Source organism: Crocodylus porosus, unplaced genomic scaffold (genome assembly GCF_001723895.1).
Source record: "Crocodylus porosus isolate Cpor-Errol unplaced genomic scaffold, CroPor_comp1, whole genome shotgun sequence".
Taxonomy (NCBI): Eukaryota; Metazoa; Chordata; order Crocodylia; family Crocodylidae; genus Crocodylus; species Crocodylus porosus.
The window spans coordinates 14411016-14434887 of record NW_017728907.1 but is presented as its reverse complement, the minus strand read 5'-3'; the positions used below and the strand labels follow the sequence as shown (position 1 = coordinate 14434887).

General features: G+C 43.2%; 1 protein-coding gene across 3 annotated transcripts in view; it reads right to left on the bottom strand.

Annotated features, from left to right (window-relative positions):
* The window catches only part of KIFAP3 (kinesin associated protein 3), a 106584-nt gene that overhangs the window by 79860 nt on the left and 2852 nt on the right, over window positions 1-23872 (bottom strand). For all 3 annotated transcript variants that reach the window (XM_019530819.1, XM_019530821.1, XM_019530820.1), the window contains exons 2-9: window positions 18341-18472; window positions 10500-10654; window positions 7481-7536; window positions 6824-6965; window positions 5504-5603; window positions 4423-4547; window positions 3389-3487; window positions 559-737 (exon numbers count right to left, since the gene is read on the bottom strand). In XM_019530819.1, the coding sequence (XP_019386364.1) occupies window positions 559-737; window positions 3389-3487; window positions 4423-4547; window positions 5504-5603; window positions 6824-6965; window positions 7481-7536; window positions 10500-10654; window positions 18341-18472 (988 nt within the window). The remainder of the gene's footprint in view (window positions 1-558; window positions 738-3388; window positions 3488-4422; window positions 4548-5503; window positions 5604-6823; window positions 6966-7480; window positions 7537-10499; window positions 10655-18340; window positions 18473-23872) is intronic.

The window sequence follows — 23872 nt, the reverse complement described above, 5'->3', positions numbered from 1 at the left end:
GGATCACAGGGCTAGAAGGGACCTCACTCCGTAGCAGTTTGTGGCCATTGCTCCTAGTCTTGTCCCCTACAGCCATAGAAAAGAGTCTTTCACCATCTTCTTTATAATCACTCTCCAGATATTTAAAGATTGTTATCAAATCCACGCTCTGTATTCTCTTCTCCAGATTAAATAATCTTAATCCTTTCAGACTTTCCTTGTAAGTGTGTCTCTGCATATCTTTCTTAAAGTATGGGGCCCAAAACTGGACACAGTACTCCAGGTGAGGCCTCACCAGTGCCAAACAAGAGTGCTTGGAAAGTTGAAAGAATCATTACAGTTCTTCCTTTCATTGTATTTACAGGTAATTTTGCTCTGTTGAGGACATCTTACTCAGTGGTTCTACATGTTAATACATGTAGAATGTTTTGTTGCATACTTGTTTTGTTGTATATTCCTGCTGTGGTTTGGATTTTGTTTTTTAAATAGTTACTTCATCTCTATTTCACTTGCATTGACTTTTCTAGGACCGTTGTGTGAAGAAACCAACATATTTCAGTGGATTACTATGAGACATACCATGTCATTTTTGTTCTCCATAAAAATGCTGAGTTTCTTTAAGAAAGACACAACCAAAATAAGCAGCTCAAAATTATCTCGATCCAGTGCTTTCACTAGCATATGGACAATATTCTTGTTCCTCATCTTCAGCTCAGTGCGTGTGTCCTCAGCAAGGTTCAGCAGCAGATAGAGAGCAACTAATGCATCAACATAAAATTATATCAACAGGTTAAAGGCAGTGGAACTGCATCGATTCACAAGTATATTAATGGTTGAGAATAGGATTTGCAAAAAAAGTTCCTAGCTGGCCCATCTGATCATTTTAACTAATAGGAAGAACTATGAAATAATAAAATAAAAAAGAGCAATTTTCCATTAAAAATAAGTGGTCAAAAACTACTTTTGTATAAAACTTACAACCACTAGACACATTGATGTGATTTTTTTTTCAAATTCCAAAGGAACAATTTAGGGCAGGAGGGGAGGAAAGAACAATTACTCTGTAGTGACTGCACTGCAAACATTTCAGCATTGTGGTGAACTGATGCTGAAGTTGACTAGAGTCGGATGTATATTAATTACACCTTATGGTTTGGAGGAGGAGCAGCAGGAGAAAAGGGTAAAAAGCCCCACACCCAAAGAACAACAAAGGTTGAGCTGAAGTTAAGGATCTAACTCTACTGCTTTGTACCTTGTATGCTCATCAGTCATGGGAATTAACTAGTTAATTAACTAGTTAAAAAGTTAAAGAAATGGTTAACTTTTAACCTTAACTAGTTCAATTTTCAGGTGTCAACTTTTAACTAGTTTTAAAAAAAGGTTATACTTTAAAAAAAAGTTAAAGTTAAGTTAAAAGTAAAAAAAAAAACCCTGAAATCTGGCTTTCCCAGAATTTTTCCAGCCACTCTCTAGGACTTACCTGAAATGGTATTTCTTTATTGAAACTCTAGGACTTCTTGTTTGAGAGACAGAGTGGTGTGCCTTCCTATGAAATATGGTCTCTTAAGAACTAAAAGTCCCAGAGTTCCTTAATTCATGCGGGCATTTTCTGTGCGTTTGCAGAAGTCAACAGGGCAGCCGGTTGGCTGCAGGAGAGGGAACAAGCATTCCCGCATCTGCCCATGTAGAGTGATTGTTCAGGAGTGGGAGCTTAGTTTTCCAAGACAGAGGAAGAAATTTGTCAGATGTAAATTTTGAAATGCAGCTTTTGCTGAAGTTCAATAAGCATGTTTAAATAGTTTCTGCTATGCAACTGAACATTCTTTTTCTCATTTAGACTGATTTTCTCATTGCAGTCTAATTTTGATTTTCAGACTCTATTTCTAATTCAGATGTATTTCATACCCTTTTGATACCTTTTCAGCAATAAAAATTGTAACAACAGAGGTTTTCTGTGGAAACAGTTTTCATTTGTCACCTGGCTATGAATATCTCCTTTCTGTTATTCTGGTATACTTATATGATGCATTAACTTTTACAAAGTACTTCATCATGGAAAGGGTGAGAAGAATTTAACATTACATAGGTATTGCTAAATCGTTATTGTGAAAACTGTATGACAAGTATAACATTGTTTTCAGGTAAAGCAGGGTGAGTTCTGGGTAAGTTAGTGCGCTTCTGTGGGCTTATGGAAAAGAAATCCACTCATTGCATTTGAAAATGAAAAATCATGCTGAGGCAATTCACTATGCTTCACGCATTTCTCATGAATCAAAAACTTGTAACTAGTTACTCTCTTTTTAACTTACCTTTTAATTAGTTGAAAATGGAAATACTTAACATTTAACTTAACTCAAGTTAATTTTAAAGGTTGCTAACTTTTCACTTTAACTAGTTACATTTCTCATAAACTTTCCCCATGACTGATGATCAGCCACACCTATGCCCAGTGGGTATAAAATGTTACCATTCTGATCAAGCAGTACTTCCACATGCAATGCCAAATTTCTCCAGGTTTTACTACTATCAGTAGTAATGCATACTAAATGTTTTGGATTTTTCTTCAGGCAGTGTCCTTTTAGTTTACTTTTCCTTTTAACCTCAGCTATATTTTTGCAGTTGCACCTGCCAAAACTTGCCATGGTTGCTGGCTGCTGCATGGTATAACTCCTCAGCATGAGTCTGCCTGTTTTGACAGAGACTTAGTATCCAAAGCAAGCTTTCCCTCTCAGTGCTGCAGCACTGTTTTTTCAAATTGTATTAACAGTAAGTGCATTACAAAAGATATTAAATCACTTTTTAAAAAGTAAATTAAAATCAGTAGTCTTGGACTGACATCCTTAGAAATACAACTATTCACACACATGCACTGTAGACAGTAAAATGCAGGCTCCTTCTACTATCCTTAGCCCTGATTTAAAGGATTCACCCATGGCAGTCTCCTTGGCTTATTCAATCCTGGGCCTCTGTACTAAGAAAATGAATAAAGTAGTCAATTAGCATGTCTAGTATTGATAGATTTCAGCTATCAATTGGCATCTCCACTGATTTCATTGGAACTAACACACACTAAATGACTTGGTTCTTGCAAAACGCAAGCACTGATCAGTGGAAAGAACAGTGCCATCAGCAGTATATGCTCACCTGTAGGAGCATACATGTTGATGGATTTTCTTGAAGACTGACTAATCACTTTAAAAACAATCTTTACCACACTGCAAAATCTGCAGAATATAGATTAAGTCTACTGGGTTTTCTTTTTTCTCTAATTATTCATAAAAGTTCTTCCTATTAGTTAAAATTATCAGCAGAATCTAGCTCTAAATCTTAGAACAAGTATTTACTACAATCCCCTTACCCACAAGTCAGGTATTCTCCTGCTTATTGTTTATCTTTTAGGAGATCCTACCTCGCAGTAACTGCTCCTGTTTGACAACCAGCCCTTGGTATTTTTTATAGGTTTTGTCATACTCTTTTTTCAGGGTTTGATTCTCAGGATCGTCATCAAGTAAACAGCTAGAGTTAAGGATGACTGTAATACAAAGGACACAGAGAAATCAATACTCTATATTTTGATCACTGGTGGGAAATTATACTATCTGTATGATAATAAATGGTGAAGTCGTCCATGGAAGGTATTGGGGAACTGGGTCACTGGACAGATCACTGCACATGACCTACATAAATACTCTATAGGCTGTTGCCTACAGAAACTCATGCCTCTGAGCCAGTTAGTCTCTAAGGATGTCTTTACAAGTGCTCCAGGGCAGCGGGGGAGAGGGAGGAACAGCATTTTAATTAGAGTGGGTCTCTGGAGCTGCTCTAATTAAAACTCCCACAGTGTCTTGTGTGTATTCAGCATCCCAAGCTTCAAAATAGTGGTGGGGGTGCTTTAACTAAAATGCTTTTGATGAACTTTACTTAAAGTGCCCCCACTGCCATTTTGAAACATGGAGACACTGAATGCACATGACACCAAGGCTCCGGGAATGTTCCAATTAGAATGTATTCAAATGAGCTAGAGCAGGTGTTGGGCATGTGTATAGGTGCCCTAAGGTGACACTCTTCCCTACCTTCTACCTTTCCCTTAGCATCTTCTCTCTGACACTGACAGAAACAGGATACTGGGTTAAAAAGAACTGTTGTCTCACCAGGTATGGCATTGCTTATCTTCTTAATAAAATGTGGCCCACACTCCAAAGACATTTAGAAAAACCTGGTGAAAGGTATTCTATTAGTAACAAAATACTTCCTGCAAGACATCACAAATAAAAATTTAACTTGAAACCATTCAACAAAGCACTTCCCTGCCCATTTCTCTCACTTTTTGTTTTCATCTGTTGCATTGACATGAGTTGCTGCATATAGCTCTCACTTCAACTAATAACACTACTAAAGACCAGGCAAAAGCTGTAAAGTTTTCCAGATACACTAAAAGGATATCAGCTTTCTTCTTTTTGGCGAGTTCCTCCTGCCAGAGCTCATGTCTCTTCAGCTCATGATCTATTATATTCATACACAGAGCTCCAATTTTGTAGTGTGTGATTAGCCCATGAAACTGAGAAAAACTAGACATAAAAATACATATACATGTAAGAACTGTACAAGAGAAAAAAAGATAAATAATAAAAAAGTACTTTCAACTGAAACATTAAGATCTTGCAATGCTGAACAATATAAAATGTTTTTATTAGAGCTGGTCAAAAACAATTCAATGGAAATCTTTTGTCAGCAAATGCCATTTCACTGAAATTAAAATGTTTCATAGGAATGTGTTTCTGTTGAGTGAGAAGAGTCAACTTTATTTTAAGTAGAAACATTTCATTTTAACATGACCCTTCCACTTCAATTCATTTTGACAATTAATTATATTAATAGTCTAAGCAAAATGAATTAAAATGTATAAGAATATTTCATTTCAACACTGACTTGACAAAATGGTCCCAAATAATTTTTTTCCCAGGATTTTCATTTCATAGGAAGTGTCAATGTTTTTTGTTTCAGAACTGAAACAAAAATATTCTGCAAACTGCTGTAGCTTCCTCTTGAATGGAAAGTCCATTTTCTAACCAGCTCTAAATTGTCACGTTATAAAATGGTTCAAAGACTCTACACAAATAAATCAGTCACCATCCACTTACCTGACATCTCCCCTTCCATCAGTAGGTCTAGATATAGTGATATTTTACTATTATCTACACTAATAGATTTCAATCAACTGCCTGCGTTTTGAATATTGTTTTCTTCAGCCGGTGAATGTACTTGGGAGATTATAAAAGAGGCAACATAGTTCAATGTACAGAGTACAGAAATACAACTCAAAAACAAGGGCTATTCCTGGTTCAGCTGAAAACTGTGTAACCATGAGTTTACTATCAGTGCCTCAGTTTCCACACCTCTATTGATGGTTTTCAGTAAAAGTGTTTCAATATATATTTCAGAAGAGCACTAGAACAGAAAATAGAAAATGCAAGGCAACTGGTAAGAGGAAGCTGCTCATTTGTGCACAATGACTTTCACTTACCTTGAGAAGCAGAAGAAAATATAAATTATGTTAGTAGCAAGTTCCACACTTTGTTTCCAGTCTTCTCTCAACACTCTTGCCAATGCACCCAGTGCAGTTTCTAAAGTTAAACATGATTAAAATAATATTTATAACCGATTTCTCACTCTCTCTCTCTCACACCAGCTTAAATCATAAAGGGCTTAATGCACACCATTCATTATACCCTGCTTATTTATTGTAATAAGATTTTTCAGAGCCCTCTGCCATACTAACATGTCACATTCTTCACAGAACCTCTGTCTGTCTATGGATTATGTTAAAATACTATCGTGTTTCATTTCAACTGGTTTTAAAAAAGTCACAAATCCAGAGAAGGGGTGAAAAAGGACAGAGGCCGAGTCTGTCAAAGCTCTAAGGTAACTCTGACAAATTTACCACCTTTATGGCTGTGTTCTCCCACCGTCTCCTAACTTCTCAGGGTCTCAGGCCTTCTGTCACACCACAATTTTCTGCATGGTCAGTAACCTCAAACAATGTACATCATCCTATTTCAAGCTCTCTTTTTCTCTTTGTTTTCCTTCCCTTCCCTCTCCTGATCAGAAGTCAACTGCCAAAAAGGCTTGCAGGATGTAAGAGGGTTTTTCACTAGGTCATTTTTAATGAGAGAGAGTGCATGAAGAAGGAAACTGGATGCTGAAAAGAGTACAAAAGGTATCTAGACTCCTTAAAGAATTCTCACCTATGCCCAAAGACTGATTGATAAAGGCAATGAAAACAGGGGAATATGTGAAAGCATTTATTATTTTGTCTAAATCAGTATACTACATGTCCTAGATGAACTAAGAATAATAGAGGGTTTTTTTAACCCTTGCAAATGTGTGTCCCTGAAGAGATGCATGGTAAACTCAGAGTATGCACAAGACAGGAACTTTGGGAAAGTATGGAGATTCTAGGGGGGACACTGAAAAGACAGGGGTCAGAACAAGGAGGCCTAAGAAAGATGGGCCGAAGACTAATTTTCACATAGAAGTAGCAGACAGTGCATGTGCCATAGAAGTATATTTGAGGAACCAGAGCTGAAACCAGTGGGCAGCGCCTAAGATGACAGAGATTCAGCATGGGACCAGCATAGTGGGAAACATGCAGCAGCCTGGTAAGAATTCTTCAGAGGAAGCTCTACCAGCTCTGTGACAGCTGGCTTTATTTTACTTCGAAACAAACTAACATTAGAGTCCAAACCTAATAAAGGACTACATGGTATACATGTTTCCCAAAAAAAGAAAGAACTGTACAGAGATGGAAAAGAACAGTGCAACTTTGAGAAGATTTGGAAGTTACCATTGAGGAGCAATTCTTCCAGGTTATCAGGGTTCCGGGCCAGCTGTAGGATAAGGGCAGAGCCGCGCACCTTGTCAGGAATATCCTCATACAGTAACTCGATGTATTCATCCATGTCATTAATATTAGCTACTTCATCAATCTGAAAGCACAGGCATATTTGGACTTTAACACACAGAAGGAACCACTTCAGCTTCATACTGAGTTGGGTTACTTTTCAGACAAAGCAGAAAAGACTTCATAACTAACTACGCCTTAGCATGTAAAAAAACATGAACCGAATCATTACAACTGACAGGCAGGAAAACAGAAAATTTAAAATCACAAAACACAAACGGTGCTTAGAAGTGGCTTGGGGCTTCCAACCTTATATTCCAGACCCTTCTCCTATTTATACTGCAGGATGCTACACTTACAGAGTCAGGCGTACAACTTAAGTACTTTAGCCTTCAAGGAGATGTTTAACACTCTATTGTTATAGAGTTTTTAAAACAAGCTTTTTGGTTAAAAAAAAAGAGAAAAGAAAAACAACACTTCTTCGATATCTTATTCATCTTATTGCATCCATTTTTATTGTCCTTTTTAAATAAAAAATACTTCCATCAGGGTAAAGGTGTCTATACTTGAAATCTTTTAAATTCTACGCCCAATTCCTACCTCCATTCCTTCAAAGGGGGGTGGATCTTTTGGTTTATTGGATTTCTCTTTCTTTTCTGCAGTGAGAAAAGACATGGTTATAATTAACATTGTAAATATTCATAGGCAATAACATGCTAAATATTATTATAATTTGTACTATGGTAGCATTAAGGAGATGATTCTGTGATAGGACTCCCAACCCAGAACAAAAAGAGGTTTCTTACCCCAAAGAGCTACAAGTCTAAAAGTTCAAGTTTTGTTTTAGCTCAATTCTGTAGCCATGAAGAGGAAGAATGAAGAAGAAAATTCTGCTATGACATTTTTATTTTCAAGGCCAGGACACTGGTGTAACTCACTAATATACTGGTGTAAAAAGGGAACGGACAATTTATAGACCTACATGAGTGTCACTTACCAGAATCCAGTGTAGAGGTACACAAGGAAAAAATCACGAGTAAAACTACACTGGTCTAAAGTTACACCATCACTGCAGGTGTCATGTGTCCACTTCTATCCCTGGGTAGCTACTGGTTCCACTCACAGTGGCAAGGTCCTAAACTGGCACCTACTAAGGCAGCAACCTCAGGAGATCTGGTCACCTGTCCATTCTACACACTAGTGAAACTTATACTGGTGTACAAAATTAATCTAAGTTACACTGGTGTTAAGGTGTTGAATATAACTTTTTCAAAACTAAAACTTCTAATGCATCTTTAAAAGTCTACTGTTTTAACACTACAAGAGTCAGAAATTTGAGAGGCAAGCTCCACACGTGTGTGCACTTTGGAATATAGTCTATACTACAATATCACAAGATCTTAGGTAGCCTCAGTGTGAAACAGGACTCAGCCGCTTGTATAATGTTCACTTGTGAAGAAGGTCAGCAAGAGATTTGAAACTTAAATTTTACGTAGGGGTAGGAAATGACTGCTTTGATTAGGTTACTTGGCTAATCAGGAATTTGTAAAATAAACCTTGATTCACCAAGATACTGAAGTCCTTATAATGTCATCGAGGCTTAATACCCCTGCTTAAGTAACTGGCTGAACTGAGACCATAGCTATTACCTGTGGAGTATAACAGTAAAAGAGAGACTTAGGACTATCATGCAGTAAGGGGGATGTCAGCCCAGGTTTTTCAGTCACTGACAAGAAACATTGGTTATTAATATAGTAATCAGAATTTCCGATTTCCTGTGGGGAAAGCCTTGAGTTTAGCACTTTATTCTCATCAAGCTCAGGGTATAAAAGCTGAATACCCACTTCAATGGACTGACCCAATTGCACCCAAACATATAACATGGTGGTTCGAAACAGACATCCTCAGGACAAGGAAAGCACTTTTTAAACCCCACCTTTTGCTTGAAATTCTGCTACAGTAGGAAACAGCTATAGGCAAGTTCTGAAAACTACAAAAAAAAGCAATGCAATAAATATGACCTGAAAAGCATATAATACTGGACTTCTTACTGTTTTGGTTTTCTTTAAAATAAAAAGATCCTGAACGGTCAGTTTTCTTGTTTCAAGGAGTTGATCTTTTATTTCTACTTCAGAAATATCTGTAATTTTGAGTGGTTGCTCTCATTGGAGCACTATGTCAGAAGAAGAGAAAAGGACTGGGCATTCTCTCAACAGTTAGTTGAAAATATGAAGCACTGGATATTTATCAAAGAAAACTTTTCTTATTGTTTGCTGGACATATGAGTTACATAGGGCTTGACACCACAAAGAAAGAAAAAAACATTTTGAAATCATCTGAATAGAAATCAATTCCTCTCTCAATCAGGTCTCACCTCATTTGCATGTCTGAATCACAAAAATACTACTTTTCCACCCACAGATCTGGAAGTAACAGGGAGGCAAAAGCTAAATTTCTAATATGCAGAACAAGGAGAAAGATGCAATTTCATGTCAGACCTTTCTTACGCTTCATAGGAAAAAATGCAAGTAAACTGGCACAAGCTCAATACTTTTATTTTTCCAGAAAGAACTATGCAAAGCACTACAGAAAGCATCCAGTTTAGAATACAGAAGAAAACACAGTATATCCTAACAGTATATCTATACAATTCAGAGGGGAATTGTTCAGGTTATAGGCATTTACAGTCCCTCCCCCAAATCATGGGTTTGTCAGCATAAAGGTTTTCAAAAGGCTAAACACAGTGGTCCTCAATCTTCACTGGCCTGCAAGCAACAATAACAAGCCAATAACAGACTGCAGGCAGTGACAATCTTTTCTCTCCCTGTCAACTTCTGTTCTAACCTTGTAATTTTCTGTGGCTGCAAGCAACCTCAGAGGGTCTCACTGGCAACATGATGCTTGTGAACCCAGTGTTAGAGGCCACCACCTTAGCAGTTTTAAAAGAGAACCTGGACTTGCCTGGAAGCTGATCCAGGAATTTTCTCTTTGCTCAAGTCTTATTGAGCACACAAGCTGAAAAGGCTAATTAACATTACCAAATTTCCATGTGCCTCATGGCTGAATAGTGTTAAACAGAATGTTAAGCAGAGTCTTAAATAAAGCTAATGGGAAATAATACCTCTCTTTTAGTAGATGGATTAAGGGTTCTCAGTATTACAAAGAGCTCTGCACAGAACTATTGCTCTGATGTCTCATCTGAAACAATCTATCCTATCAACCAGCTATAAAGGAAAACAAAAGATATTAGAGTCTAATGGACAGAATTCCTTTAAGTCACCTGTCTGGCACCATCTGAAACAGTTATTGCAGAATTTAGAACAGAAGATTTTAATTGAAAGAGACAAAGCAAAAGAGAAGCACCAATATTAAGTTTGACTAATGACTAATGAAAAGAAAAATGTACTTGGATCATCAAAATGGCTGCTCTTTTCCCACAAGTTTCTGTCATTTTTTCATGTACATTATAAACACCCTTCCCTACTCCTGTCCTCTTCACCCTTCAAATTTCCCCATAGCAAGCAAAGGAGTTTCTGAACTAGAAAACCCAAAATACAAAATATCACCAGCGCCACTATACACTAGCTCCACATTTTACCTTAATCCTTGTACCACTTACCTTTTCCCAATGAGGCATCTCTGCGGTTCTGCAAATAGTAGAGCAGTTGTTCTACTTCAGCTAGTCTGGAGGGGTGAATGAGCTTACATTCCTCAACCACCTTACGAGCCAGGGAGGCAATGTCTGTGTTTGCATTGAGACTCTTCAGCCGAATGCTGTAAAACAGTTCAAACAGAAAAATCTTACACCAGCTGGGAAGAAAACCAACCTCAATCACCCAGTTTAAACTCATATGTTCATTAATTCTTCAAAGCAAAAATAATCCAGAGACCTCTGATATCTGGACTGAAGTTTCCATCAAACAATGTCAAAAAATGGTGGCAATCAGAGCTCCAGAATGACAAGAAAATGCCTGTCAAATTGATTAAATAAGGTAGGGCTATTTATCAGCTGACCAAAACATAGCCTTAGCAAAATGGCTATATAAGCAAATGCCTCTTATCCAACTTAGGCATGGTAGTTATCACAAGTGATCTGGAAATGGCATTCACAATGGCTATTAATAATGTGACACTCCCGAAGTACAACACAGAAAAAGGTACCCCTACAAATAAAACCTCCAGCATGCATCAGGTGTGCCTCAAGGTGTTCTCACATTGTATTTACATTGTATTTACCCACATTAGAGAGATTTCTTTTTTTCCCCCTTATGAGCCATGTAAAATTATAGACCTTATGAGTGAGCAAAGGAGACAACTGTAGACACATGAGGAGGCAGAATAGAAGGAACTCCAAGTCTCAGATGGCAATAAAGTCAGTTCATTGTAAACCAAAGGCACATGTTTAATGTACTCAAAAATTCTGCAATAATACTTATCTTATATAAGGGAAGTGTTTTTTTCCTGATCCTTATTTTTAACACAACACATACAGCCATTCCTGCTCTTCATCCCCCTCAACATCCACAAAACCCTTCACCATCGGGGGCCAGGGTTTTTGCCCTCTTCCCCTCCCCACCCCAACTTCTTCACCCTGCAGTTCTTTCTCCCTCTCCTTATTCTCAGAACCTGCTCTCCCTGAGCACAGGCAGTAAGGAACAAATTTGAAAACAGTAATTTTACAAACCCATAATAATCTGCATATGGTATCCGCAGACTTAGTTCATCCAGAATTGATGTCCATTATACCTTTTCCAAAACTGCAGCAAGTTTTAGCACAGATACTCTATAAACATACTTTTAAGTAGCACTTTTGTACCCACTTACATATAGTACAATTTTTTTTTAAATATATTACGTTCTGAGGGCCAAATCAGCCAACCAGGTCCAGATTCAATTGGGCAAAGCCCAATAGTCAAGTTCCAAATTTGTCTGAGCATTCAAGTCTGTGTGGCTCTACTGTTGGGCAAGTATCTTCCCTCCCAAACTCAGCAGGGATCCTGGTTTTCTCCATTCAAAAATCACAAATTCTCTGATAAAACATATATTAACAAATTCTCTGATAAAAAATCCCAGAATCCATGATTAAAATGAAATGTCACTATATATACGTATCAATTGAACACAATGTTTTATTGATTATATTTACAATTTTAAAGCAATTTGGAAGCCTACCAGTGCCTCAATCACTATAATAAAATACATTCTAAATACCTATAAATTTTGGAATTTGATTTTGGGATTTTTATCATGGAAAAATCAGAGCTCCCCCTGTCCCCTTCGCTCACAGGATGCAGGCCCAGGCCCCTCACTCCTAAGTCACAGCCCCCAGCCCTACCGGTGCCCTCACTCCCCACCCACAGCCCTCCCCCCTGTTGGTACCCCTAGTTCCCCACCCACAGCCCCTCCACCCTGCTGGTGCCCCTCACCCCCACACCTCAGCTCTGCTGGAGGGGTCTCCCAGCTGTCAGGGCTACAGAGCCAGGGACTAAGCTGCCGCCCACAGGAGGCGGTGGCTGCTGCAGCACAGCAGAGTGCGCAACCTGGCTGACCCTCCCCTGTGGGTGGCACAGCCCGAACGAAGCCTGTGGCAGCAGGGACAGGCCATGCACTGCAGGCTCGGGCTCCCTGCCCTGCTGCCTTGCCCCTGGGGCCTCCACGGGCCAGCCGGTGGGACCCAGCGTGGCACAATTGAGTGAAGAATCTCCTTGCTGCCGCTGCGAGCACCATGTTGCCCTGATGAGGTGCCCCCTACCCATCTGGCAGCAGTGAGGGGCACAACTTCATGCCACTGCTCCCAGACATGCAGGGAGTGCTTTGCCAGGGTGGCACAAGACTCGCAGCAGCAGCAAGAAGCTTCCCTGCCTGGCCGCACTTTGCCCTGCAACACCAGGTCCCACTTGCTGGGTCACAGAGGCCCCCAGGAGAAGGCAGCAGGGCAGGGAGCCCAAGCCTTTAGTGGGAAACCAGGCCCTGACAGTCTACACCCCAGAGTACTCAAGGAGCTGGCTAGCATCATAGCTCAGCCCCTGGCACAGATCTTCGAGAACTCCTGACGCTCTGGTGAAGTGCCTGAAGATTGGAAGAAGGCCAATGTGGTGCATATCTTCAAGAAAGGGAGGAAAGTGGATCTGGCAAATTACAGGCCCATCAGCCATCTATCCCAGGAAAGGTTTTAGAAAAGATTATCAGAGAGGGCATCCTCAATGGACTAGCCAATGGCAACAACCTGAGGGATAGCCAGCACGGGTGTGTTGCGGGTAGGTCTTGCTTGACCAATCTTATTTCCTTTTACGACCAGGTGACCTATCTATCACCTGGAAAGGGAGAGGAGATTGATGTTGTATATCTTGACTTTTAGAAAAAGCCTTTGATCTGGTATCCCATGATCACCTCTTGGCAAAACTGGCTAACTGCGGCCTCAGGTCCACCACGATCCACTGGCTGGGGTACTGGCTCTATGGTCGGACCCAGAGGGTGGTGGTTGATAGAAGTCAATTGTCATGGTGCCCTGTGACCAGTGGGGTCCCTCAAAGCTCTGGCCTTGGACTTATATTGTTCAACATCTTCATTAAAGATGTGGACACTGGAGTCAGAAGTGAATGGGCCAAGTTTGCCAATGATACCAAAAGTTGGGGTAAAGCATCCACATCTGAGGACAGCAGGGCGATCCAGGCTGACCTTGACAGGCTTGGGAAATGGGTGGACAAGAACCTGATGGTGTTCAACACGGAAAAAATGCAAGGTTCTCCACCTTGGGAGGAAAAATCTGCAGCATACTTATAGGCTCGGCAGTGCTACACTGGCTAGCACTGAAGAAGAAAAGAAACTTGGGGGTCATCATTGACCACAAGATGAACATGAGCCTTCAATGTGATGCTGCAGCTAGTAAAGCAAGCAAGACTCTGGCTTGCATCCATAGATGCTTCTCAAACAAATCCCGGGATGTCATTCTCCTGTTATACTCGGCCTTAGTGAGGCCACAGCTGGAGTACTGCTTCTAGTTTTGGGCTCCACAATTCATAAAGAACGTGGATAAGCTTGAGAGAGTCCAGAAAAGAGCCATGTGTATGATCAGAGGTCAGGAAAACAAACCTTACGATGACAGGCTGAGAGCTATGGTACTCTTCAGCCTGGAAAAGCGCAGGCTCAGGGGCAATCTGATGGTCACCTATAAGTTTATCAGGGGTGTTCACCAGGATCTGGGGGAACGTTTGTTTACCAGAGCACCCCAAGGGATGACAAGGTCAAACGGTTATAAACTCCTGCAAGACCATTTTAGGCTGGAGATAAGGAAGAATTTCTTTACTGTCTGAGCCCCCAAGGTCTGGAATAGCCTGCCATCAGAGGTGGTTAAGCACCCACATTGAACGCCTTCAAGAGAAATCTGGATGCTTATCTTGCTGGGATCCTATGACCCCAGCTGACCTGCTGCCCCTGGGACAAGGGGCTGGACTCAATGATCTTCCAAGGTTCCTTCCAGCCCTAATGTCTATGAAATCTATGAACCTACCCCGCACACAGATCTGGTGGGCACATGCCCCCCTGCACCCCTCCAGGAGTTCACTCAGTGGTGGGGAGCCAGCCTCACCCCTTTTTGCACCCCCCCAGACAAGCTGCCCACAGTCCCCTCCCACTCCCTGCCAGGGCCCTGTGGCTGTGCATTCTGGCCCTGGGCCCCAAACCCCATCCACTGCCCAGCTGGGCAGCAACCCCAGCCTACCTCCCTCCTTCTCTTTGGGGGCCTTCATTCCCTCCCCCACCAACCCAACCCAACCCAGACTTACCTACAGGAGCTGCCCTCCAAGCTTCCTGGCAACCATGTGTGTACATGTAAGCACACATATAGTGCCCCTTGCCTGACCACCCTCCTCCCACTCCCCCCAGCCCCTTGCACACTGGAATTCTGCCAGCCTGCAGAGAGCTCTTTGCAAAAGTGGCAAATCTGTGCGTTTCTCTGTTAAAATGAGAAATCTGCCTTCTTCTCAGTTAAAAGGAAAAAGAAAAAAAAAAAAAAAAAAATCGACACCTTTTTTTCATTTTCCATGGGAAACAGAAAACCTGGATCCCTGCTCATCAGTCTGAGGCTTTGGATAATCCCCAAATCTGTGGCAGACATCCTATGTACAAGCCCCAGGCCTGGAGGCCCTGGGATTCAGACATCTCCTAGTCTCACTTGCTCCAAGCCAAAAGGCCAAGCACCAAGCCAGCAGAAAGCACAAACAGAGTCTTCCCTTACTACAAAATTGTGCAGTCAAGTTTTCCCAGCCTGCCCAGAGTGCAAGGGACAGGCCTCACCATGGGAAAATCACCTTGTTGATCATGGTATCTCCCCTGCCAAGTAGGTGCAGTGGTGGGGGGCAGGGTGACCTAGCACAGTAGGGGGACAAGAAAGGAGATGGGGTGGACGACAACATTTGATCCTATCCAGTCCCAGGCCCATCCGTCCTGCACCCACCACCGAAGTCACCAGACATAATGGGTGGGCAGGGTCTCCACGGAAACTGGTCAGGACCTGCAAGGGAAAGGCACACTCATTTGGGATGCTGAGACAAGCCTGCGGGCAGGCAGGGAGCAACATCAAGGAGTGGGACGGACAGGCATGGCCAGGATCACAGGGCAGTGACAGCGTGGGGCCGGGGGCTGAGCCAAGATTCATGCCTCGCCTATCCCTGCAACGGGCACTATTTTTGCAGGCAGGGACATGCCAAGGAATGGATTGCAGCTCTGCCCCAGGCCCCAGCACAGCGCTGGAACTGCCTCATGATCCCAACCTTGCCATCTTGTCCTGCTCCCAGGTGCTTCTCTCCACCTGCCCATGACCCCATCCCATCCACCCGACTGAGCACATCCTGCCCACAAGCGTCCCAGGCCAGCCTCCATACAGAGCCCACCCACCCATTCCATCCAGCATGCCTGGAGGCAGGTGCAGGATGGATGGGCTGGGATAGCCAGGCCATATCCAGTAGTGACAAAGGCAGCAGCAGCTAGAAGGAGTTCAGTTGCTGCATTGCCCCTGGCCCCCATGGCTGGGCCAAGGGACCTGCCACAGGCTGGATAATCCCTTGGATTGTACTCAGCAGGAACTACCATATATCTTATAAAGAGGTGGTCAGTTTCCATCAGCATTTCTGCCTTTTGGCTAAGATCAAATGCCTCATAACCCACCACTACAGCAAGCTGATGCAGGGCCTCAGGACAAGCTTCCCTCCAGGCTGCACGTGTGCACAGCCATGCACAATTTAATACCATGCTGCGCACTAACTTATTAACACTGCACATCCACCCGGAGAGGAGCTGGGCTGCAGTGCGACAAGGCAAAGCGGGGGCTGGCACGGGCTCTGCCAGCACCAGGGAATTGGTCTGCTAGATCAGTGCTGCTCCCCGGATTTCAGCTGCTTTTACACCGCAGAGCTGGAGCTGCCCCCCACCCCCCAGCCTGGGCTGCACCTGTCCCCTACGCTCACCCACCCGCCTGCACCGCCTCATCTGGCAGCACCCCCTGGTGGCTGCAGGGAGTGGCATGGGCAGAGTTGGAGGAGGGGCCGGGCCAGGCAGCCGGGAGCAGCCATGTCTTCCTGCGTCTTCTTTGGTGGGGAGCGCTACAGAGCCCATTCTGAGCTGGGTGAATGAGGGGGCGCTGCCTGTAGGGCCCTGCTTCCCATAGGGGCTCAGGGCCCGTGGGGTGCCTCTATGGGGGTCCCACTGCCTATAGGCACCCCTGCCCCCTATAGAGACCCTGCTACCCTGAGGATGTCATAGTTTCCCCTGCAGGGATACCCACTGCCTACAGGGTGTCCATGATCCCTTATGGGGGGCCCCTGTGCCCCAGTGGGACCCTAACCAACCAACCCTAACCTGGGGTCCCCTGACCTCCAGTTGTCTTTCCTGCCTGGTGCAGGGGGGCCTGGACCCAATAATCTTGCAAGGTCCCTTCAAGCCCTTACAATCTATAAACCCTATAGACAACATTCAGTGTCCATGCTCCCTTATGGGGGCCCCTGTTCCCCCATGAGAGCCGCACTGCCTATAGGGTGCCCCTGCCCCTTGTAGGGACCCTAGCACCAAGAATAATGGTGAGGATCCATTACATGAGGATTCTAGTCTATTAGGCTTAGTGTAGTCCAGATCCAGGCGAAAGGGGGAGGTGGGACCAAAGCGGTGCACTCATGGACCAAAACAGTGCACTCATGGACCACTACACTCTAGAGGCAACATTGCCTCATGGTATTTGACATCATCCGCTGGTCCAGGGATGCACTACATGGAGCACATCATGGGACAGCACCAGTACATGGACTCCACCAGACCTCTGACCGGAAGCGATGCAGAAGAGACCCCCCGACTGCCCCCTGCCGCTACACCTCACAGACTCCAAGAACTTTTTAAATCCTGGACTCTTCCCTACCCCTACAACTGTATCGTGCATGTCACTGTTTGTAACTGTGTGTGCTTTATGAACCACCTCCCTACTCAGATGCAGTCTCCTGTATATTCTTTGCTGTATAAGCATTGTGTGCCCTCCCCCTCCTTTTCCCCCTTCCTACCTCCTTATGCCCAGGCTTAGTTGCCTGCATGTTTTACATACAACTTAGATGCATTCACACCACTACCCCCATCTTCTACTATGTATCCCCTTGCTCAGGTTTTCTGTATTTACTTGTGCCTTGAATTCTATCATCTTGAGCTTTAAAATGTTCTAATAAATCATATCTGGCACCAAAGGAAGAGTGTCTGGGCTGGCTCTGGCCCTCCCACTGCTGACCTGGTATCGCAGTAACTTCAGGCCCAGTACCAGTCCCCTGCAGAAGGAACACCCACCCATTGTTTTAAGGACCATACAAAGCAAAGGTTATAATCAGTATTTTTGGCACCAGGGGAGGGGGTCGGAGCTTGCTCCAGCCTTTCCAAGTGATGGCCTGGTATTGCAGTACCTCCACGCCCTCCCAGAAGAACAACTGCCCCCCCCCCACACACCCTTTTTTTTTTTTTTTTTTTTTTTTTTTTTTTAAGGCGCACACACAAAAAGTTCCCACCATATGTTTGCATAATGAGCCATGTGTTTTATCATCAGGCTCAGTTTTGGCTGCATTTAAATCAACTTTATAGCTGGTTTCCATTCCTGAGCACATGCTGCTTTTGGCAGCAGTTTAATGATAGATTATGTACTTAATGAGGATTCCTTGTATGCAAGTTTAAAACTAGGGACACTCCCACTGCCGCAGCTGATTAGGGAGAAAAAAACTCATCTTGTATTCAAGTAAATATGGTAAGTATTAATATTACCATGCACATACATATATTACTTCTAGAATTCCAAACACTTCCTTAAGGTGGTGTTAAGTCAGATAAAGTACCAGTAACACAAAAGAAACAACAGGATATTATAATTCAAGACTCAGGGATTAGAATGCCTCAGATTTTTATCTTCCAAAAATAATAAAAAATGTACTTGGAACTTACATTTTCTGACACTCCTTGCGTTCCCCCAGCATGGGGTCGCCCATCTCACCAAGAATAGTTGCTTCCACTTCATAATGAACAACAAGGGCCTTTTCAGATGGATGTACATCTATGTTACCTCCTTTGACCTTCCTGAAGGGCAGAAAAACCAAACACATTGACAGTTAAAGCAAAAGCCTAAGAGATATACGAGTGTATAAGTCGCTATGAAACACTGATCCTACAGTGCACTTATGCAGCCTGAGTCTTTTTTTTCCATTTGCACTTTCCTCCCTCTTAACTGCAGAGAATCTTAGCACAAGTGGCACCTTTGTGTTTATGATTCCTAGTATGTGCAAGTATACCAAATTGACTTGTGAGCTCCCAGTCATAAGTGTTAAAAGCTAGGAAGGAAGATCTATCTTGGTTTTACAGGTCTATCTGCCTAAATAATGCCTACACTAAAGACGCATCGTGCTAGGGGAGACCTTTGAACAAAAGAGAGATATGCCCCCAAAGAAATCAGCAGATCAGAGAATGAGTTCAAGTTCCTAAGTCACTCTGCACTTGAAAGACTTGTTTCCAGATCCTCAGCTTTACCAGAGACTGAACAACCTGAATTTACTCATACATATCTCAAGGTAGCCTTAAGGAAGAAGCCTGTTTTGACTTACTAGCCCTCCTAACCTCAAATGACATTTCTTCAGCAACAGACTAACTAGCTCCAACTCTCACCAAGCCACCAGACCTTGTCACAGATCTAGATGCTAGCTGTACCCCCTCATAAAACACAGATCAGGAAATCACTGGACAAAACTAAACAAATTATAACATCCAAGGCCCATTCAGCTGCTCCTCTACATGGAGGATGGAGATGAATTCTTCTCTGTGGCTACACAGAGGGGACATAAGACAAAATGAGGAGAAATAGCCTGAAGCTCCAGCAGGGAAAATTTAGGCTGGAAATTAAGAGGAACTTTCTGACTATGAGGGAGGCCAAACATTGGAACAGGACACTAAGAGATGTTGTGGGATCTCCATCCTGGGGAGTTTTCAGAAGAAGTTAGATAGACACATGGCTGGAATGGTTTAGTCAGGGATGATCCTGCCTCAAGCAGGGGATTGGGCTATATGACCTTGTGAAGTCCCTTCTAGCCTTCCTTCAGTGGACATGTACATCTGGGCAATCGTGGGACAAAAGGCTGTCTCTCAGAACAAATGCATCCATTGTTCATAGCTGAAAGTGCCACCCTGCCTGGCCTTCTGCCAGACTAACCCAGCTACCTACCTTTTAGTACATATCTGCAGGCACTTCCTAGATATCCTGTTAGTAGAACTGGCCACATCTTAGGAATTAAAAACCACACACGATTCTACAAACTAGAATAAGAGAACAAAGAACTTCAAGATGATCCTGTAAGAATTCACTAATTTCTCTTGTTAGGGCAGCATTTCTCAAACTGTAGGTCATGACCAAAAAGTGGGTCGCAAGAATCTATGAAAGGGTCATGAACAAACTTCAAAAGTGGATCAACAAACCTTAAAAATGGATTTTCATTTAAAGAAAAAAAATGTGGTAAATGGTGGCTTTTTCCTTGCAGGCTGCCAGAGTTCCAGCCTGCAAGGGGCTTTTTGCCCCTCCCTCCCCTGCCCCACACACTGTGGGGGCAGGGGCCAGGAGTGAAGGGCATGGAGTCAGGACTGGCCATGGATGTTTACAAATGGTCCTTGTACAAAAAAAAATCGAAAACCACTGTGTTAGAGCACAGCCCTCTGTAGTACAAATGAAAAAAATTGGTAAAAAACCCCCTGGAAAACAGAGCCTAAAATTTCTGTATTTTATTGGATTATTTTCAAGGTTTTTTAGTTAGTTTTGTCAGTTTTTTCAAAATTCACCACTACCAACGATAGATGGAAACTGGGAACATAGTTCACTAGTCACAAACCTGTTTCATTGTATTTAGCAACATTAGGAGTGTGTGAAATGGGCCACAATCAATTTGAATTTGGCCGAAATTGGGGACAGTGATTTGATTCATTGATTCAGATGACCGATTCAACTTGGACAAATCCAAATCTGATGATTCGATGGCGATTCGGAGAATCAGCGATTTGGGCATAGACACAGCTTTAAATATTTTTTCTACGTACCTCGAGGTACCAGGCGCAGCTAGTGGATGTTGCAATGGTGGGGTTGACAGAGTGTGTTGGGGGGACGGGGGAGGGCACATGTTTGGCAACAGACCCAGAAGTTGACCAGAAGTACTGACGCCAGAAGTACTTCCCGGTCCACTTCTGGGTCTGCTCCCGAAAGCACACTCACAACCCCCTGGGGGGCAAGGAGGGGGTGGGAGTCACCTGCATGCTCCCTGGCGGACCCAGAAGCGCTTCTGGTCCACTTCCAGGTCTGTTGCTGAACACACTGGGGACACCAGCCCCTGTGGAACGCTTCATCTGCCCCAACATCTCAGCATTCACAAGCTGCCTAGTACCTTGAGGTATGTAGAAAAAAACTTTTAAAGCTGTGTCTATATCCAAATCATCAAACCACTCCTAATATTTCTGAATTGATTTGAAGGGTTCCAGTTCAATTTGGAGAGATTAAGGGGTCTCCTGATTTAATTCGGATTCAGGCTGAATCTCCGCCAAATTGAATCAGCCTACAGAAGCTCCACACAGCCCTAAGCAATGTGTAGCAAGAGATGACAGTTGTACTTGGATCCTGTGCCTAGCCTGGGGACTAAAAACAGCTACGTACTTACACAAACTCTACATAAACAAAACTCATTAACTACAGAAACAGCTTGTGCTAAGCTTTTCAAACCCCCTTAAGGCTGGTTACTCTAGTCCTCATAATCCTCAGGCCTCTAAAAACCTTGAAATTGATAGGACCTAGTCATTCAGGGCTGATTTAGGCAACAACATTGACCATCCCTAATCAGTTTCACCAATCATTCAACTAAACAGACTACAATTACTTCACAGAGTAGATATTAGAGCCAAAGAATTTCTAGAAGCATACGTTGATTATGCACTTAACCAATATGCAGATAATTAATATTTGTTATAATATAAGCACACTTAAACTAGGACTGGGATTGTGTTATACAAATCAAGAAAATAACACACTTATAAGTGGAGTTAAGCATACTTCAGAAAAGCACTGGATTTGATATTACAACAGGCTAAACACACCTGGCTCCCGTTGTACCCTGTGAGAACTGAGGGTGCTCAGCACTTCACAGTTTTAGGGCTAATATGTAAGGGAGTTTGGGAGAAGAAGTGCAATTTATTGAACCTAATGGACTATTTTGCCCAAGAGTTCCTGTTGGGAGGATGGGGAAATTTGTAGGAAGGCCTAGGCCAACTTTCTACAACTCTGACATAGAATATTAAACAATTTTCCATGCCCTACCCATATATACGTGCAATGGCATCTTATGGCTTTGTTTCCATTCTTACATTTATTCACATTTCATACCAAATCAGTCAAGACCGTTCACCTGAAACTGAGCAGTACTGAAAGCCACTAACAACAGAGAGAGCTGCAAGTGCTAGCAAATCTGAATTTAGCCTTTGATTCTTGCTTCTAAGACATGTACTATCAGTAGCATAACTAAGGATGGGCATGTAGGGCATCAGCCCAATGCCAATTTAGAGGGGGGGTGAAAATGGTGGTTCCTAGGCAGTTGCTACTGTGGTAACAACAGCCTGTACCACAGCAGAACCCCATGTGTCTTAAGACTCTCCAGCACTCAGTATCCTGCCTCTGGCACTCAGCATTCCCCCCCCCCCCTTCTCTGCCATTTAAACAGTGCAAACATTCCAAACGATGCCCATGTCTACTTTAATTGTTTTCTCTTAGTCCATTTATTATAAAGGGCGATTCACTCTTTTCTGAGCAATCACAGAATCATAAAAACAAGGGTTAGAAGTGACCTCACGTCATCTACTCCAGCCCCCTGCTCAAAGCAGGACCATCTCCAACTATATCATCCCAGCCAAGGCTTCGCCTAGCCGGGTCTTAAACCTCCAAGGATGGAGATTCTACAACCTCCCTGGGTAACTTGCTCCAGAGAGTTTTTCCTAATATCTAACCTAAAATTCCCTTGCAGCAACTGGAGAGCATTGGTTCTTGTTCTGTCATCTGCCACCACTGACAACAGTCTAGCTTCATCCTCTCTGGAACCACCATTCAGGTAGTTGAAGGCTGCTTTTAAATCACCTCTTGGTCTTCTCTTCTCCTGACTAAATAAATCCAGTTCCCTCCGCCTCTCCTCATAAGTCATGTCCCCCAGCCCCCAACCATTTTTGCTGCCCTCTTCTGGACTCTCTCCAATTTGTCTGTCTATACCCATTCTATAGTAGGGGCCCCAAAACTGGACACAGCATTCCATATGTGGCCTCACCAGCACTGAACAGAGGGGATAATCACTTCCCTTGATCTGCTGGGATCACACTTGTACGAATGCAGCACAGTATGCCGTTAGCCTTCTTCGCAACAAGCTGAATGTGAGCCAATGGTGTGCCCTTATTGTCCACTGTAATGCCCAGGTCCTTTTCTGCAAAGCTGCTGCCTAGCCAGCGCATGGGACTGTTCCATCCTAAGTGTAGGAATTTTCACTTCTCCTTCTTGAACCTCATGAGATTTCTTATGTTCCAATCCTCCAGTTTGTCAAGATCTCCCTGAAACCTAGCCCTACATCCCCAGTTTGGTGTCATTTGCAAACTTGCTGAAGGTATCCTCCATTCCATCTTCCAGGTCACTGATGAAAACACTGAACAAAACTGGCCCCAGGAGCAACCCCTGGGGCACTCCACTTGATACTAGCTGCCAACTAGACATTGAGCCACTTATTACTATCCTCAGCCAGATGATCCAGCCAGTTTTCTATCCATCTTACAGTCCATCCATCCAACCCATATTTTCTTAGCTTCCTAGTGAGAATGTTATGGGAGACCATCTCAAAAGCCTTGCTAAAGTCAAAGTATATCATGTCTACCGGTTTTTTCCCACATCCAGAGCCAGTCATCTCATCATAGAAGGCAATCAGATTGGTCAGGCATGACTGCTCTGGGTGAATCCATGCTGCCTGTCCTTCTTCTCCTCCAAGTGCTTAGAATGGATTCTTTGACAGTCTGCTCCATGATTTTTCCAGAGGCTGAGGTGAGGCTGACTGGTCTGTAGCTGCCTGGATCCTCCTCCTTCCCTTTCTTAAAGACAGGCATTAGATCTGCCCTCTTCCAATCATCCAGGACCTATCCCAATTGCCACAAGTTTTCAAAAATAATAGCCAGCTGATCTGTAATCACATCAGCCAACTTCCTCAGCACCCTTGGGTACATTGCGTCTAGCCCAAATTACTTCTACAGGCCCAGCTTTTCTAAATAGTCCCTAACCTGTTCTTTTGCCATAACTGGCTGCTTACCTCCTCCCCAAACTGTAGTCTGGGAGCTCATCTTGCCTGGAAAAGCGCAGGCTCAGGGGTGATCTGATGGCCACCTATAAGTTTATCAGGGGTGACCACCAGGATCTGGGGGAACGTCTGTTCA